General features: G+C 44.2%; 1 protein-coding gene and 1 pseudogene across 1 annotated transcript in view; both read right to left on the reverse strand.

Moving 5' to 3' along the window:
- LOC128096151 (U4/U6.U5 tri-snRNP-associated protein 1-like) overlaps nt 1–16,655 on the reverse strand; it is a 306,060-nt pseudogene that overhangs the window by 74,831 nt on the left and 214,574 nt on the right.
- LOC128096092 (PRAME family member 8-like) overlaps nt 11,379–16,655 on the reverse strand; it is a 50,690-nt gene continuing 45,413 nt past the window's right edge. The window contains exons 3-5 of the mRNA XM_052715249.1: nt 13,565–13,868; nt 12,675–13,259; nt 11,379–11,946 (exon numbers count right to left, since the gene is read on the reverse strand). Coding sequence (XP_052571209.1) covers nt 11,379–11,946; nt 12,675–13,259; nt 13,565–13,868 — 1,457 coding nt within the window. The remainder of the gene's footprint in view (nt 11,947–12,674; nt 13,260–13,564; nt 13,869–16,655) is intronic.

The raw sequence follows: 16,655 nt of genomic DNA on the forward strand, positions 1-16,655 counted from the left end.
AGCTGATTAATAACTTAAAATGACCTGGACACAAACCTGAGTGGCCACCTTTCTTTGAGGAGTGGGATGACTTCAGAGATCGTACATGGCCATCCTTGTACCCCAGCCCCTTCAAAAATTCTGGGATGCGACTCAGCTGCTGGAATGATGGTCTCCCATGCACAAAGCCTGGCTAATATCTCAGAAATCCACAAATAGGACACAAAGATGCACATCTGCAATCCCCTGACTCTTGAGAGTATGACAGAGGAGCAGAGACTCAAGGTCATTCTAGCTTCCTAGCTGGGCTACCTGATAACCTGCCCCCAAAATTGCAGAAAGTGTGAAAGAAAGTACAAATGCATCTGTGTTGACTTAGAAGCCAAATGTTCTGGCAGGTATATCCACTCTAGAATGTTTTCATTGTGTTTTATATTTCTAGTTTAAATTTTTTAAATTTTGATTCCTAGTAGCAGTTAGAATTGAGTGGGATGATGGTAATGCTAGCCAGGTAGATGCGTTAAGGGGTTTGTCATGCTGAAGGGAGTGGAATGGAGGCTTTGAGAACAACAGACGAGGAGTCATGGTACAGACTGCATGCAGGATTCCACAGGTCTCTCTGCCAAGCTGTTCTCCGACACCGGGCAACAGCTCTCAGTGTTGTCCATTCGTTGGGACAGGGTTTTCTCATGTAGCAGGCTAGACTCAACCTTGCAGCTATCCTCCTGCTCCTGCATGCTGCTATAATAACTGTGAGCACACTAGAGAAAGACTCTATCAACTGAGCTGAATCACCAGTACTGTCATCACAAGAGGAATGCACTCACACCATCCTCCTGCCTCAGTCTTCTGTGTAGCTGTCCTAGCAATCGACTGCCACAGCATCCAGCACAACCCCCGATCCAGTTCATGAAGACCTGGACAAAGGTCCTTTAACAATGAATGACATTCTCAGCTCTATGATTCAGGTCGATCATGAGACACAGTCCTGTAAATGATGGACCAAATCACTTCGGAACTATGTTGTTCACATAAGAATAAAACTCAAGTGTGGCAGCTCACACCATAACAAAAGGCAGATGGAGACAGGAGGATTGCTGAGCATTGTAGCTCTGCCTAGGCCACAGGAGTTCCAACTAACCTTAGCTACACTTTAAAACCCCGATCAAAACATTTAAAACATAAATACGCCGGGCGGTGGTGGCGCACGCCTTTAATCCCAGCACTCGGGAGGCAGAGCCAGGCGGATCTCTGTGAGTTGGAGGCCGGCCTGGGCTACCAAGTGAGTTCCAGGAAAGGCGCAAAGCTACACAGAGAAACCCTGTCTCAAAGAACCAAAAAAAAAAAAAAATCACATTTCGCCAGGTGGTGGTGGCCCACGCCTTTAATCCCAGCACTCGGGAGGCAGAACCAGGCCGAACTCTGTGATTTTGAGGCCAGCCTGAGCTACTAAGTCAGTTCCAGGAAAGGCGCAAAGCTACACATTGAAAAACCCTGTCTCAAAAAACAAAACGAAACAAAATCACATTTCAGCACAAATAAAATATCACCACAGGGTGTCTCTTGATATCTGCCTGTCTCTCTTTCCTAATGCCGGGATTAAAGGCATGGGCCACCATAACACGGCTTCAGTGACCATCATCCTTGCTTAAGTTTTTTTCCTGGGTTTAGAGTTGATCCTACACCATGTAAATCCCAAAAGCATTAAGTGGGTGGAAACTCAGTTGTTGATTCAGACTGCAGACTTAGGATGGGAGGGTGTGGCCACAAAAGGGAGGGCTCAGTGGAAAGGTATATAAAGAGTTAGAGCAGCCAGAGAAATGCTCAGTATTGGATCCTGGAGTCACATCCTGCCCTTGCCTGAGTTTGGAGGCCTCTCACCAGTGTCCAGATCAGGTAAGTCCTTCAGCTCCACAGGAAATCCCACCTCCTGAAGCCAAGTCTAGGCTTGTCCTTGCTTCAGATATGGTCTATGTATTATTTCATCCTACAGGGGTTGTGTGGGAGTTAGTGGTTGTTTGTTTATTTGTTTGTTTGTTTGCTGTTATTGATATTGTTTTGGTTTTTTTTAAGATAAATTTAAACAGATTCATCCACCTCAGCCCCCTAAGGGTAGGATAATCAGAATATGACAACGTGCTCTCATTCATATACAATAATTAATTTGGTCATGTATGGTTTCTGTGTTTATTGGTTCAGAGTCTCACTAAGAATGTGAGAGTATTAATCCCAGCACTCAGAGGGAAGAGGCAGGCTGATCTTTGTGAGTTCGAGGCCAGCCTGGTCTACACAGCAAATTCAAGAACAGGATCCAAAGCTACTCAAACATCCCCACCCCCGAAAATATGTCAGGGTGACCTTGAACTCAAGGCTATTCAGGCAGACCAGAACCACAAATGTGAGTCACTTAAATCCCATGACTAGGCTGATCTTTATGTCAATTGAACCCAGGCATTCTTGTGCATTTCTTTAATCTAGGAATGAGGGAGGCAGAGGCAAGCTGATCTCTGTGAGTTTGACGCCAGCCTAGTCTAAACGATCAGTTAATTTTTTTGTTGTTGTTGGTTTTTTGAGACAGGTTTTCTTTGTGTAGCTTCAGAGCCTGTCCTGCAACTCGCTTGTAGACCAGGCTGGCATCACACTCACAGAGATCCACCTGTCTCTGCCTCCCGAGTAGTGGGATTAAAGGCATAGGCCCCATGGCCGGGCCTATTAGTTGATGTTTAAGTTGAAATACACTCCCCCCACCAACGTCCTTCATTTTTTGGGTTTCTGCAGACCTCAGGTAGGCTGCCCTCGTGCTCTAGAACTAAACAACTATGGCATTGAGCAAGTGATGTTCCTACTTCCAAGATGTGAATCGTCATTTCCACTTCCTAGTCTTCTCCTTTATACTTGGTTTATATTCTTATTTTTGGGGTTGTTTGTATTTTTCCTTCCTTCCTTCCTTCCTCCCTCCCTTCCTTCCTTCCTTCCTTCCTTCCTTCCTTCCTTCCTTCTTCCCTTCCTCCCTCCCTCCCTCTTTCCCTTCCTCAGTCTCTCTCTCTCTTTCTTTCTTTCTTTCTTTCTTTCTTTCTTTCTCTCTCTCTCTCTCTCTCTCTCTCTCTCTCTCTCTCTCTCTTTCTTTCTTTCTTTCTTTCTTCCTGGTCTCCTCTTTCCAGATGCTTTATAATGATTACAGACAAGGTCAATGGCTACTGAGGTTGGCTGATTCTGTTTAGTGTTTGTGTCCCACCCAGTTCAGCCTTGGAGTTTGGAGAGCTGGAGCTTGCAGCCCTATTGACTCCTTTGCTTATACCCAAATCAGTGGGTAACCAACCACTGTAGTCAGTAAGTAACGATACCCATTTCACAGATGGCCCTCAGTTGTTCCAGTCATTGTCATGTTCCATTTCATTGCATGAAAGGAGGCAGTGAATAGGTTGGGAACTGGGTATCCTTTGCTTACTTTGAGGACCTGGAGAGTTGACCAAAGTCTATTCATTATAAAACCTTAGGCTGAGCCTTGGTTTTCCCAAGTTGCCAGACATTAATACTGTGTTTGTTTCCATGCTTCCCCAGGATATTGACTCCCAAAAGCCAGTCACAATGGGAGACCGAGCCCCACCAACACTCCAGCAGCTTGCAATAGAAGGTCTACTGAGGGAGGAGGCCTTGGCCATTTCTGCTCTGGAGGTGATGCCCTGGATGCTGCTCCCAACAATGTTTGAGGTGGCCTTCAAGAAGAGACAGACAAACGTCCTGAGAGCCATGGTCCCTATATGGCCATTCCCACACCTTCCTGTAGGAGCCCTGATAAAGAGCCCCCACCTGGGAACTTTGAAGGCTCTGTCTGATGGACTAGATGCCTGTATTACACCGATGACTTGCCCCAGGTAAACAGCATCATCTGGGGTGGAAGGAGGCTCTGTGTGTGCAGAGAGAGAACAAGCGGAGACCAGGAGTATTAGAGGGAAATTTAGAGGATTCTGCTAGCATCAGCTTAGAAGATTCTAGAGGCTAGGGCCCAGTCTCAACCATCTCGGGAAATAATGGCAAATGTGGAGGACAGAAAAGATTAGATTAGACACAGCCACCTAGTAATACCCCAAAGGAATACTTGTACTGCAAAAATATAGGTGGAGTGAGTGAGGCTGGGATTAAGGGGAATGAAATGGAAGAAAGTGAGACAGGCTTCTGGATACCAGCATGGGAACGTTCCCTTTTGACAGAGCAGGAGGTTCTGGGCTTGATTTTACACATAGGGAGAAAGAACTATTTGGAAGGGATAGCTGAAGTGTGAGATGTGGTTTGAAGAACCCTGTAAGATGAGTCTTGTCTGATTTGCTGAGGATTCTAGCCATTTCTCCCACAGAAAGGGGAAAGTCAGAGTGCTGGATTTGACGACCACGGACACTCACTTCTGGAGCACATGGGCTGGAACCTATGAAGGAGACTGCTCTCAACAGGTTGTGAGACATGAGCAGCCCATGGAGACATGTCATGACTCGGGGATGAAGAACAGTTTGAAGGTGGTAACTGACCTCCAACTTATGGACAATGACACCAAAGAATATGCCACTCATTTGGTGCAGTGGGCCCAGCAGAGAAAAGGTTCCATTCATCTATGCTGTCTGAAGCTTCAGATTTGGGAATCATGCGTCTCCAACGTCATAGAGATCTTAAAATCTGTAGATCTCCAATGTATACGGGAGCTGCACCTGCGTGATTTGTGGATAGACGACATGGCTGCTTTTGGACCTTACCTGGGGCAAATGAGAAACCTTCACACTCTAGTCCTAGAGGGCATCACCAATACCTTCAGGATGGATGAATCCCAAGGGCTGGAAGAGGAGTGGATAAGCACATTGCTCTCTCAGTTCCCCAAATTCCATGGCCTACAGCATCTCTATATAAATGATATCTACCTTCTAGTTGGCTGCGTGCGAGAGTGGCTCAGGTAAGGAAGGATAGAGAGGGTCCCCCAGACCGGATAGAACCCACCTCTTTTTCTTGTAGGTGAGTAGGTTAGTAGGCCAGTCCTTGATGGTCTGGCCACTGTAAACCTTGCATATCCAAGCAGATGAGTTCTGTGCTAAGATACGTGTGACCAGGCACCAGGATGCCCCTAATTGCTCATTTGAGAAAGGTTGTTGCGCATCCAGAAAGGGATTGATGAATGGGAAATGTGTGACACTGGCATTGAAGTTGTGAGAACAGGATATGGCAGTGCTGAGGAAAGGACTCTACAGGGAAACTCCTATGATGCTGCTGAAGCTTGTTTGGAAGAGGTAGTTCTTCCTACAATCACCATGCTTGCTCCCTCCCTTGTTAGGAAGATGACTGGTTTTCTACTGTGCCCTGAGCCTGGCCCATGCTGATACCCACAGGCCTCACACTAGAATGCTGTGATGTTTGTGAGCATACCACAAAGGGGGTTGACCTCCATGGGCAGAATGAATTTGGGAGAAGTGCCACCTGCTTCATTATCAATTCTACCCTCCTCTTCAACACCATGTGACAGAAACCCATCTCTGTTCTCTCACCAGGTCCCTGAAGAAGCCCTTGGAGACCCTATCCATTACTTACTGTCACCTCTCCCAGGCAGACTTGGATTACCTGCCCCAGTGCCTGAACCTTTCTGAGCTCCGGCATCTGCACCTGAGCTCTGTACTTTTAGTTGAGTGGCTTGGACCACTTGGACTTCTCCTGGAAAGAGTCAAAGCCACTTTACAAAGCCTAGAACTGGAGAAATGTTGGCTGGAGGATTCAGGATTCAGGGTGCTCTTGCCTGCCCTGAGCCAATGTTCCCAGCTCACCAAGGTCAATTTCATTGATAATAATCTGTCTCTGCCTCTCCTGATGCAACTGCTTCACAACACAGCCAAACTGAGCAAGCTGACCCAGGAGCTATACCCTGCACCTCTGGAATGCTACGATCATAGGGGCCTAGTACTTGTAGATCAGTTTGACCAACTTTGCCCTGAACTCTTGGGTATAATAAGGACAAGAAGAAAGCCCCACAAAGTGACTTTTGCTACAAGAAAATGCTATAAATGTTTCAATCATTCTATCTATGAGCTGGAGAGCAGGCATTGCCTTTGCCAGCAATAAATTGGGAAAGGTTACTGCTTGGTACTGTCATATTGTTTGTTAGTGTTCTGACAAATCAAGCTTGCCCTGAGACCAGTGTGCAGAGCTAGCCACTACTTAACCATAGAGGCCAGTTGGTGGTGGCACACACCCTTAATCTCAGCACTTGGGAGGCTCACACCTTTAATTCCAGTGCTTGGGAGGTGGAGACAGGATCTTGGCCCCTCATTCAGTCCGAGTAACTGGAGAGATAAGAAGTCACTGGTGGTTGTTCCTTTGCTTCTCTGATCTTCCACATTATTACCCCATACTTGACCCCTTGGTTTTATTGATAAGACTAGATAGGATCATGCTTCAGTTCTGAGCTGTGGAAGCCTACTGGGTGTGAGGGGTGGGGGTGGATGAAATCCTCCCTGGGATTATTACAGCTTGAGACTGTTCCTCACAGAGATCCCATAGCATGAGTAGCTGTACCCTTTTGTCCATTGCATATAATAAATGTTCTGTGTTTTGGAGTTCCTGGTGGGGCTCCTTCACAGCACACTGACCACTCATCCCCAGCATTTCTCCACCTGTGTCTGTGTTTTTTTCTTTCCCCATCACACTAAGCTAGTCACTCTCAAAGCTGTGCAGGACATGAAATCCTTGGGAAAGGTCTCAGCATTGGGATTCAGAGCACATGACTTCAAAGGGTGCTCAATTGAATTTGAAATACCCCCTCCCCTTTGTCTTTTTAGGATTTTCTAGAAACTGGGATTTGTTTACTTTTTTCATTTCTTTGATTTTTGATACTTGGTTTGATCATGTATCTCAGTCCGGTGTTGAAGTCTAGATCCTCCAGCTTCAGCCTCCAGAATGCTGGTTCTCTCCTAACCCCAATTATACCTGGACATTCTAGTGGGCATTCCACCAATCAGCTCCTGCATTTTCTTTTTTTAAAAAATTTATTTATTTATTTATTTATTTATTTATTTATTTATTTATTTATTTATTTATTTATTATGTACACAGAAGAGGGTGCCAGATCTCATTACAAGTGGTTGTGGGCCACCATGTGGGTCCTGGGAATTGAACTCAGGACCTCTGGAAGAGCAGTCGGTGCTCTTAACCTGAGCCATCTCTCCAGCCCCAAATCCTGTATTTCTACACCCATTGTTGTCTAAGAATACCGAGAACTACCTGAGAATGTAGTCTGTTCTTATTCAACACCCTGGGCACCATCCTGGCTTCCTCCTTTGGGATCTTTCTTGCCTTCTCTTCCTTTGGTCCCTGTTTTACAATGCTGAGAAGAGCATCTTGGGCTTCCTTTCTTCCTTCCTTCCTTCTTTCCTTTCTTTCTTTCTTTCTTTCTTTCTTTCTTTCTTTCTTTCTTTCTTTCTTTCTTTCTTTCTTTCTTTCTTATGGAGTAACATTTAAACGTTTGATTTTTTTAAATTTTTTCATACCGCCCAGAGTTCCCCCTCCCTCCTCTTCTCCCACATCCCACCTCCCCCCATTCCCATCCTCTATCCACTCCTCAGAGGGGATAGAGCCTCCCTAGGGTAGTCAACAAAGACTGGCATGCCAAGTTGAGGCAGCACCTAGCCCTTCCCCCCTGCGTCAAGGCTGAATAAGGTATCCCACCTTAGGGGATGGGCTCCAAAAGCCAGTTCATGCACATGATATAAGTCCTGGTCCCACTGCCAGGGTCCCCACAAACAAATCAAGCCTCACAACTGAAGAATGGATAAAGAAAATGTGGTACATTTACACAATGGGGCATTACTCATTTACATCATAAAAAAAACAATGACATCAGGAAATTTGTAGGCAAATGGATGAAAAGAGAAAAAATTATCCAGGGTGGCGGTGGTGGCACACACATTTAATCCCAGCACTTGGGAGGCAGAGCCAGGCAGATATTTGTGAGTTCGAGATCAGTCTGGTCTACAGAGTGAGATCTAGGTCAGGCATCAAAACTACACAGAGAAACCCTGTCTCGAAAAACCAAAAAATAAAATTTAAAAATTAAAAAAAGAAGAAAAATCATACAGAGTGAGGTAACCCAGACCCAGAAAGACAAACATGGTATATACTCATTCATATTTAGATATTAGATGCAAAGCAAAGCATAACCAGGATACAATCCACAACCCAGAGAAGCTAGGTAAAAAGGAGGACCCTAAGAGGGACACGAATGGAGAGCCCCAGGAAGGGGAAATAGTTAAGATCTCCTGGATAAACTGGGAAGGGGAAATAGTTAAGATCTCCTGGATAAACTGGGAAGGGGATATAGTTAAGATCTTCTGAATGAATTGGGAAGTCGGGGATAGAAGTGAGGGGATGGTGTGTGGAACATGAGGGATCAAGAGGGCTGAGTTGGGGGAGGGACAGAGAGGGAGAGCACCTTGGGCTTTCATTTGCTAAGCAAGAGCTATTCTGACAGGTTTGGTAGTGCACACCTTTATTCCCAGCTTGTGGATCCTGTGAGTTGGCAGCTATTCTTTCTACATAGTGAGTTACAGGACAGCCAAAGTAACAAAGGAAGACTGCGTTTCAAAAATAATAAGTAATAATAATAATAACAAAGAAGAAAAAAAGAAAATCATCCTCTGACCTCCATAGTATTACCATGGCATACTAGGGCTTACACATATGCATACACATACACACCATATAAATAAAAATACTCACATACACATTGACCAGCACTCATACACACATTCATACACACACACACACACACACACACACACACACACACACACACACACAAACATACTCAAGGGTAATAAATAAAAGCAATGTCCTCAAAACATGGATGTGAATCGTTAGTCTTCTGAGAGTCAAGAGGGCAAAGACTGGAAAGAATTTTCTAAAGTAGGTGCTTCCATTTCTCAAGAACAGAGAATTGAATCCTGCATCCTCAAAGCACTTAATGTTTCCTCCCTCATGGAGGACAGGGCTGGGATCAATATAGTCCCTAATCTAGAGCAAGGTTTTAACATTGAGATGGAGCCATAGCCCTCAAACCACAGTCACAGCTATTTCTCCAGCCTTGTCCCCTGCTATGGAGATCACACATCTGCATCACTAGCCCAACTGCCTTTGACTCTTTTATTCTTTGGACAGGTAAGCCAGGTGAGTTTATTAATGTCTGGAAGTTCTTCAATTTTGTTTCTATGAGTTTATTTTTTAATTTTAAAATATTTTATTTTTATTTATTATTATGTTTATGAAATAGTGTGTGTGTGTGTGTGTGTGTGTGTGTGTGTGTGTGTGTGTGTGTGTGTGTGCTGACGACTCAAGTGTTCTCAGAGACTAGAAGAAAATATGAAATCACCTGTTGCTGAGGTCACAGATGTTTGTGGGTGCTAAGAATGAAATGTTGACCGAGTGGTGGTGGTGCATGCCTTTAATCCCAGCACTCGGGAGGCAGAGTCAGGTGGATCTCTGTGAGTTCGAGGCCAGCCTGGTCTATAGAGCAAGATCCAGGACAGGCACCAAAACTACACAGAGAAACCCTGTCTTGAAAAAAACAAAAACAAAAACAAAAACAAAAAAAAGAATGACATGTTGGTCCTCAGGAAGAGCAGGGAGCACTCCTAACCTCTGAGCTATGTCTCCAAAAGAACCTATGCAGTGTATTGCAGTCTTTTGGAGGTCCTGCTCCAAGACTGCACCCAGGCTATGAAAAAAAAATCCATGATGTCAGCTAGAACTAAACTTTTCTATCTGAGGGGTATTAGGAAAGAAACACATGCTTTCAGATGGTACTTTCTTTCTTTTTTTTTTTTTTACTTCATCTTGAAAAATCATCTTCTGAAAAATCTGTCTCCATATAGCTACATCTCTCTCAAACAGAAAACTTTAGACAATATATGAGTTACATTTTGAGGGTCAGAGCCATTCTGATAACATACGTGAAATCATAAGGGTTCTCTTGGACTTAGACTGCCATGCTGATGTCATGGCTAGTGAGTGAGTAACCATGGCAACATTTGGCTGTCAGTCTGTAAATGTGGGGCATGATGCTCAGCATTTCCCAACAGATAGTGACACTGAAATTCAGGACCTAAACAATAAACAACTGGCCGAATCTTGAGTCTTGTATCATAAAACTGAGTTCACACAGAGATTCAAGAGCTGCAGGAAGTTATGTCTACGAATGTTGCTTTGTGCCTGATACTTGGTTCAACAAACAGACACTTGGGAATTTGTCCTTGTGCATTCATTTGCAGTGGCAACTAGTTTACTTTGAATTTGCTCCGAGGTTTTAAATCAGCTAACTGTGTAAAAAGCTGTCTTTGTAGTTAGAATACTGTTATTTTCCTATGTCAGCCTGAGCTATGAAAAAAGCTAGCATTATTTTTATCCATTAAAATTATACAGCTTAAGAAGAAATCATCTTCCAGACCATCATAGATACATGTTTGCCCAGTAAATGGAATATATTCACAAGATAAACATACAGGCAGTGGGGAAAATACCCATGACTGTTTTTAGGGAAGAAATGTAGTGGCTCATGGGAAAATTACAGACAGAAGCAACCAGAATCCACAGTAGCCTGTGGTCTCATAAGCCTTGCTTAATAAGGTTCCTCCATCAGAGAATTATTTATCTGGTGGGTTGACCTTATGAATATCAGTTGTCATCTGCTATATATTCTTATGGCCTCCGGCAGTAGTGTTTTGGAATGGTCTCATGGAGGTAAAGTGTATAAAATCTCCAAGAGCAGGGCATGTTAGGTCACTCTGAAAAATCTAAAAGAAAGGTTTAGAGACAAAGGGACAGAAGAGTTTGGGGACAGTGTAGGCAGAATGCATGGTATCCAAATGTGGGATTGCTAAAGAACTCACTCGGTAAATTAAAAGGATATAATGGTGCTCTCATTCAAAACTGCTTTATGGAAAAGTTTGAAAATTGTAATGGGGGAAGTAATGTTCCCCTTGAGGACCTTTATGTGAGGTACACAACCAGTAGATGGATGCTATCCAGCAACAGAACAACGTGGTACCCTCCTTATCCAGTCCCTTTTGCTCTTTGTGATTTCCTTTCATTTTGTCCCCTTCCCCTGTGTCTATAGTATCTCATACCATGAAATGCTGGGATGGAATCCCAACAATTTTCAAATCTCCTTTGCTGTCCAAGGTTAGGTCTGTACTGTTGACAGAAAATGAAGCCCCAGTCCTCCATATCAATGATTCTCCTTCAAATATGAACCACCAGTAAAGCAATCTTCTTTCCCAAGTACATCCAAAAATGCTTGAATGCATACGTTGTGTCTCTAATGAGTCATTTGAGTCCTGGCTTTGATTTCTCAGAGCCCGGCAGTGATTTCTCCTTATTTATTGCCAACATGAACATAGTGTGGCCTCCAGGTTATAAACACAGAATCCCCAACAATCTAGACATCTCTTACTCACAAAGTAGATCTCTTTCGGCTGTCTTATAGCACAGAGTGTTTCCATAAGCTCAGAACAATGTTGGGCAAATCTGTCTGGCATGACATCACCATTGTCATCATAGACCTCACTGGGGGCAGGGTACATCTCCCGGGTCAGATGTGTCAGGTTGGCAGTGTGCTGCAGCAGCTTCTTAAGGCTGCACACAGACAGGAAGTTCTTCATAAAATTGACTTCAGTGAGCTGGGAGCACTGGCTCAGGGCAGGCAGGAGGACACTGATTTGGAAGTCCATCAACATACAGCCCTTCAATTCTAAAGTCTGCAGAGTAGCTGTCAGTCTTTCTAGCAGTCTTCTTAGAAGTGAATGACTTAAATTTAAAAAGGTGACACCACTCAGGTCCAGATGTTTGAGCTGATGGATGCTTGGACACTGGGACAGATAACTCATGTCTGATTCTGATAGCATGCAGCTAGTGATTGCAAGGGTCTCTAAGGGATTCTTCAAGCACCTACAGGGAGACAAATGAGTTTATCTCAGTAAAGTCTAATAGTAGTAGAGGAAAGGTGATGACTTTAAGGTAGCAGAGGCTAGGTAGTCCTAAGGTCATTCATTCTGAGAGCATCATGATGCTCCCTGATGGAGAGTTAACACTTATGCACTATCACTGTGACTATTTGTCCCCAGATCTGTTCCCTCTGCACTGTCAAGCACAAAAGCACATCAGCTGACAGATGATATTAGCAGGAAACCAAGAAGGACCAACTATGGGATACTTAGAACCATCCCTGGGTGTGCCAACATTGGCCTCAATGAGCCCTACCTTCCTAGCACAGCCTCTGTCCTGCTTCCAGGGCTTCCCTGTGCCCCTAATCACACACTCTTTCTCTCATTCCCCATTTATTCAGGCCCTACCTGTGCTCAAATAGCCCTTGCCCCTTGGGGAATCAGAGAGAGATGTAAACTGTTCATACAGTTCTAAGGACAGGGCTGACAAGGGGGCAATATGTGGTTAAAGACCTCATACCCTCTGTAGATCTGTTTTCACTTCATCTGGGACCCTAGCAAAGACCTTTTCTCGATCATGGATGCTAGAGGAGCAGAAAGACTACTAGATCAATTATCTTAAGGTCATATCGATGTGTCCTCAGGAGTGGCTGGGAAGCCGCAGGTGCACACTGAAGTTTCGGTGAAAAGATCTTCCTCTGACCTGTGGAGGGCGCTCTCTATCCTCCTCACCTGAGCACTTGGTCAAGTCGTTCATTCAGGAAGAAGACATCATTCAAATAGAGATGCTGGAGCATGTTGAGTTGGGAGAACCGGGAAATGATCTCTGTAAAACACCATTCTTTCATCTCTTGGTTCCCAAGCCACTCCAAAGGTGTGTATATTTCATTGATAACGAGTTTCTGAAGGTCTGTCATCTGGCCCAGGCCAGGGGCTATCATTGCAAGGGTTCCCAGGTCCCAGGATTCATTCACTTCCAATTCCTGTATAGAGCTTGGCTCAAATACCTCCAGCAGCTCTAGGGGGTTATAGACAGGCAGGGCCCAAAACTCCAGCTTTTGACAGATCACCTGCACCACATCTTTTCTCTGCTTGGCCCACCGATAGAAATACCTTAGGTATTTACAAAGACGGCTGGATTTGAGAGAAAGGTTCATCAACACAGTCACAACTTGTTTCTCCTCTCGTATGGGATGATGCACTACCGGTTGGGTCTCAGTAATGACATCTGGAGAGCAGACACCATCCTCTATTCCAGCCCACACATTCCAGAAGTTATGTTGGGCATCCCGCAAATCAAGCACTTTTAGTTTCCGACTCCTGTTGATCAAACAAGAAGGAGATTCAAATGACAGGAGTACCAGTTTATAATCTGCTTTGACCCCACACATCAAATTCCCTTAAATCTATTCCTTGAACCCAGACTGTTTCCATTTCTAGTGGATGGGGGAAGAGGCAAGGGCAGAGTCATTGATACTGACTACATCTATTCTTAGTCTGCTCCACACACCACTGTCCTTTTTCTTTTAGTCACTTCTCTAAGACATCTGATTCAACTTGGACCACATTCTAATCTCTGTAATCACTTCATCCACACACTTCCCCTCCATGTTCTCACTTACCTAGGCTGGTCCTTCTGGTTAATCAGCAAATCCAGGCCACCCAGCACAGCCTTCAATGTCTCCAAGTGGGGACTCTTCATCAGGGCTCCCACAGGAAGGCATGGGAAGGGCCAGGCTGCCACCATCGCCCTCAAGATGTTTGTTTGTTTTCCTCTGAAGGCATCTTTGAATAGTGGTGGGAAGAGTTCCGTGGGCAGGTCTTTCAGAGCAGAGATGGCCAAGGCGTCATCTTTTAGCAGACTTCTTCTTGCCAGCTTCAGGAGCGTGGGTGGGGTGCTCATCTTGGCCTTCAGATAGACAGATGCTATAGAAATATCCAGAGGAATAAACCCTTTCAGGCAAACCACTTTTAGCAAGCCTCTTTGCCCCTTCACTGCATAAACCATGCAGGGCCCCGTCACTGCTCTAGGAATGTGGGAAACCTTGTATTTCTGATTATAATTCTTGGTCTTTCTCATAACCATAGTTCCATAAAAGATATCCCAGAGATGAGCATCCATTTGAGCTAATATTCCCCGTTATTCTACCTAATCACAACTACTGTTCCCCTAGATCCTTCTATACTGGGCAATGAGAAAGAGGAAAATCAAACCTGAACCATACATTTTTGTTGGCAACCATCTTCAAATGTCTTCCATGACCCCCAAAAGCAAAGTTAAAGATCCCATGCCCAAACTATGTGTGCTTTCAATTCAATCAATTGAACTTGTTTGGAGACTGTGAAATGGATGTAGTTACTATTATTTCTAAAAGCTTTAGAACCTGGAGCCATGCTGAGCACTAGCCTGCTCTTTGGGAGTTTGAATACTGAAAATTATCAACTTGATGCTTTCTTGAGAATCATGGTCAAATGTCTACTTCTCTAGAATTTTCTTCATCTTCATTTAATAAATCTATAATCACTTTGAATTAAATATTTTTAAGGCAGACTGGAGTTTTTGGTCAGTGCTTGTTCAGTGTGTCTTAGTCTTTGAATATGTATCCTCACCACTCTATTAAAGGGGATGGGTGCTTAGCTCCAGGTCTCAGTACTCATAACACTCATCTACATATGGAATTCTAGGCTAGCCTGGACTAAATGAGATTTTCAGCTACAAAATAGTCACACCAAACAAAACAAAACAAAAACCAAACAAACAAACAAAAAACAACCCAGAAATACTAAGATGAAATGAGAGACTGGTGATCCTAGGTAAGGTTGTATGTCCTGATGGGGGGAATGGCTTACTTGATCAGGACACGCACAACAGCTGTTCCAATCCCAGCAGGTCCAGGCAGTCACTCCAGGTCCAAATCTCACAGTGTCTTGCCTGGCAATTCTAATCCTTATATCCACTTTTGCCCTCATGCTTTCCCTTCATAGCCCTACCTCTCAGCCAAAAGCTGCCATCTGATTGGATGATTGAGCATCTCCCCATCCAATCCCTCTTGTACTTTTGCATCTTTAGCTCGAGTGAATCCGATGTGGGAAAGTATGAAATCTGAGGTTATAGTCAAGTCCCAAACCCCTCTGTAATACTTCTCCACAAACTCTGAATACATTGAATACATTGTCTTATGTATGTTATTAATTTATTATTTTTTCCAGATCACATCTCAAACTGTATTTAAGAACTCATTACGTGCCTGAGTTGATCTGTATATCTCAATGATTCTCCTGCCTCAATAGAAGTTAAGTAACAGAGGGTTTTCAGATTGATTAGATCTTCATGCAGGAAAGAGAATGAACTAAAACATTGGTGAAGGTAAAGACCCGTTTCCAGAGTCATTGCATAACCACTAAAACTCAATCTCTGTCTCTGTCTCTGTCTCTCTCTGTCTCTCTGTCTCTCTGTCTCTCTGTCTCTCTGTCTCTCTGTCTCTCTGTCTCTCTGTCTCTCTCTCTCTCTCTCGTGTGTGTGTGTGTGTGTGTGTGTGTGTGTGTGTGTGTGTGTGTGTGTGTGTGTGTCTTTCTGGATTTATGTGTCCTTTCTTTCCAAAGCTGGACCAGTTCTGATTTAGATGCAATCATTACGGAGATGAGACCAGAAAACAGCTGTGTTGCTAAGTGGTGTGGAGTCACTTGTTGCACGAACCCTAATGGTCTTATACTAAAAACCCAGAGGCGGATATTGGGGTAGATGCTGAAAGATGAGAGGAAATAGGCCACAGTCACTTCTCATCTCACTGAATCCTCAGCCAAAAGGAGAAGATCCTGTCTCCATGAATGCTCAGACTGAATGCCCCTGGGTCCTCAGCTGAAAGAGCCTCTGTTCCTACCTCCTCTTGCCTTTCCCTGCCCAGACATATCATTTCCTGTCTCAACCTTCCTAGTGCTGGGATTAAAGACATGTGACTCCCAAGTACTGGGATTAAAGGTGTGTACCACCACTGCCTGGCTTTAGTTCTCTTTTAGACTGGAATAATCTCACGTAGTCCAGGGTGGTTTTGAACTCAGAGATTCAGATGGCTCTCTGCCTCCTGAGTGCTAGGATTAAAGGTGTGTGCCACCATTCTCTGGCCTCTCTGTTTAATCTAGTGGCTGGCTCTGTCCTCTGATCTTCAGGCAAATTATATTTGTTAACAAGTAAAATAAAATATCACCACAGTCAGTAACCTGAAATCCAGTGTGTATGTTATGTTTGTTCCTGGTCCTTCCCCTAAGAATCATGTTGGTGCTGAAAAGCCAAGAAGTGACCTACAGATGCAGGGAAGGAAAGGTCTGAAGACCTAGAGAGGAAGGTTGTCTCTGCTCTCCTCCTCCATTCTCTCTTGATTGGCAGTAGTTTAAAGGACCAACTTTAGCCTCTCCTTGCCCTAACACATACAATGAGTTACAGTGGAGACAGTAGCACACTGTGTCCCTAGATGATTCCACCTGTGCTTGACTTTTGGTCTTGTGGACAAGGTTGGGGCTGTGGGTTCTCTGAATTGAGTGAAGAGAAAGATGCTGTGTTTATAGCCTGTGCTAGCCACTCCAAACAAACAAACAAAACCACCAATAATATAAATGAAATGAATTAAAAACCAAGAAAACATACATCAGAAAATGTCTGAGAAGCTGAGTCTGTGATCCCAGAAAATGAGGGTCTAATGCAGGGTTTGATGGCAT

The sequence above is a fragment of the Peromyscus californicus genome, unplaced genomic scaffold, assembly GCF_007827085.1.
Source record: "Peromyscus californicus insignis strain IS unplaced genomic scaffold, ASM782708v3 Scaffold_5__1_contigs__length_169319896, whole genome shotgun sequence".
NCBI lineage: Eukaryota > Metazoa > Chordata > Mammalia > Rodentia > Cricetidae > Peromyscus > Peromyscus californicus.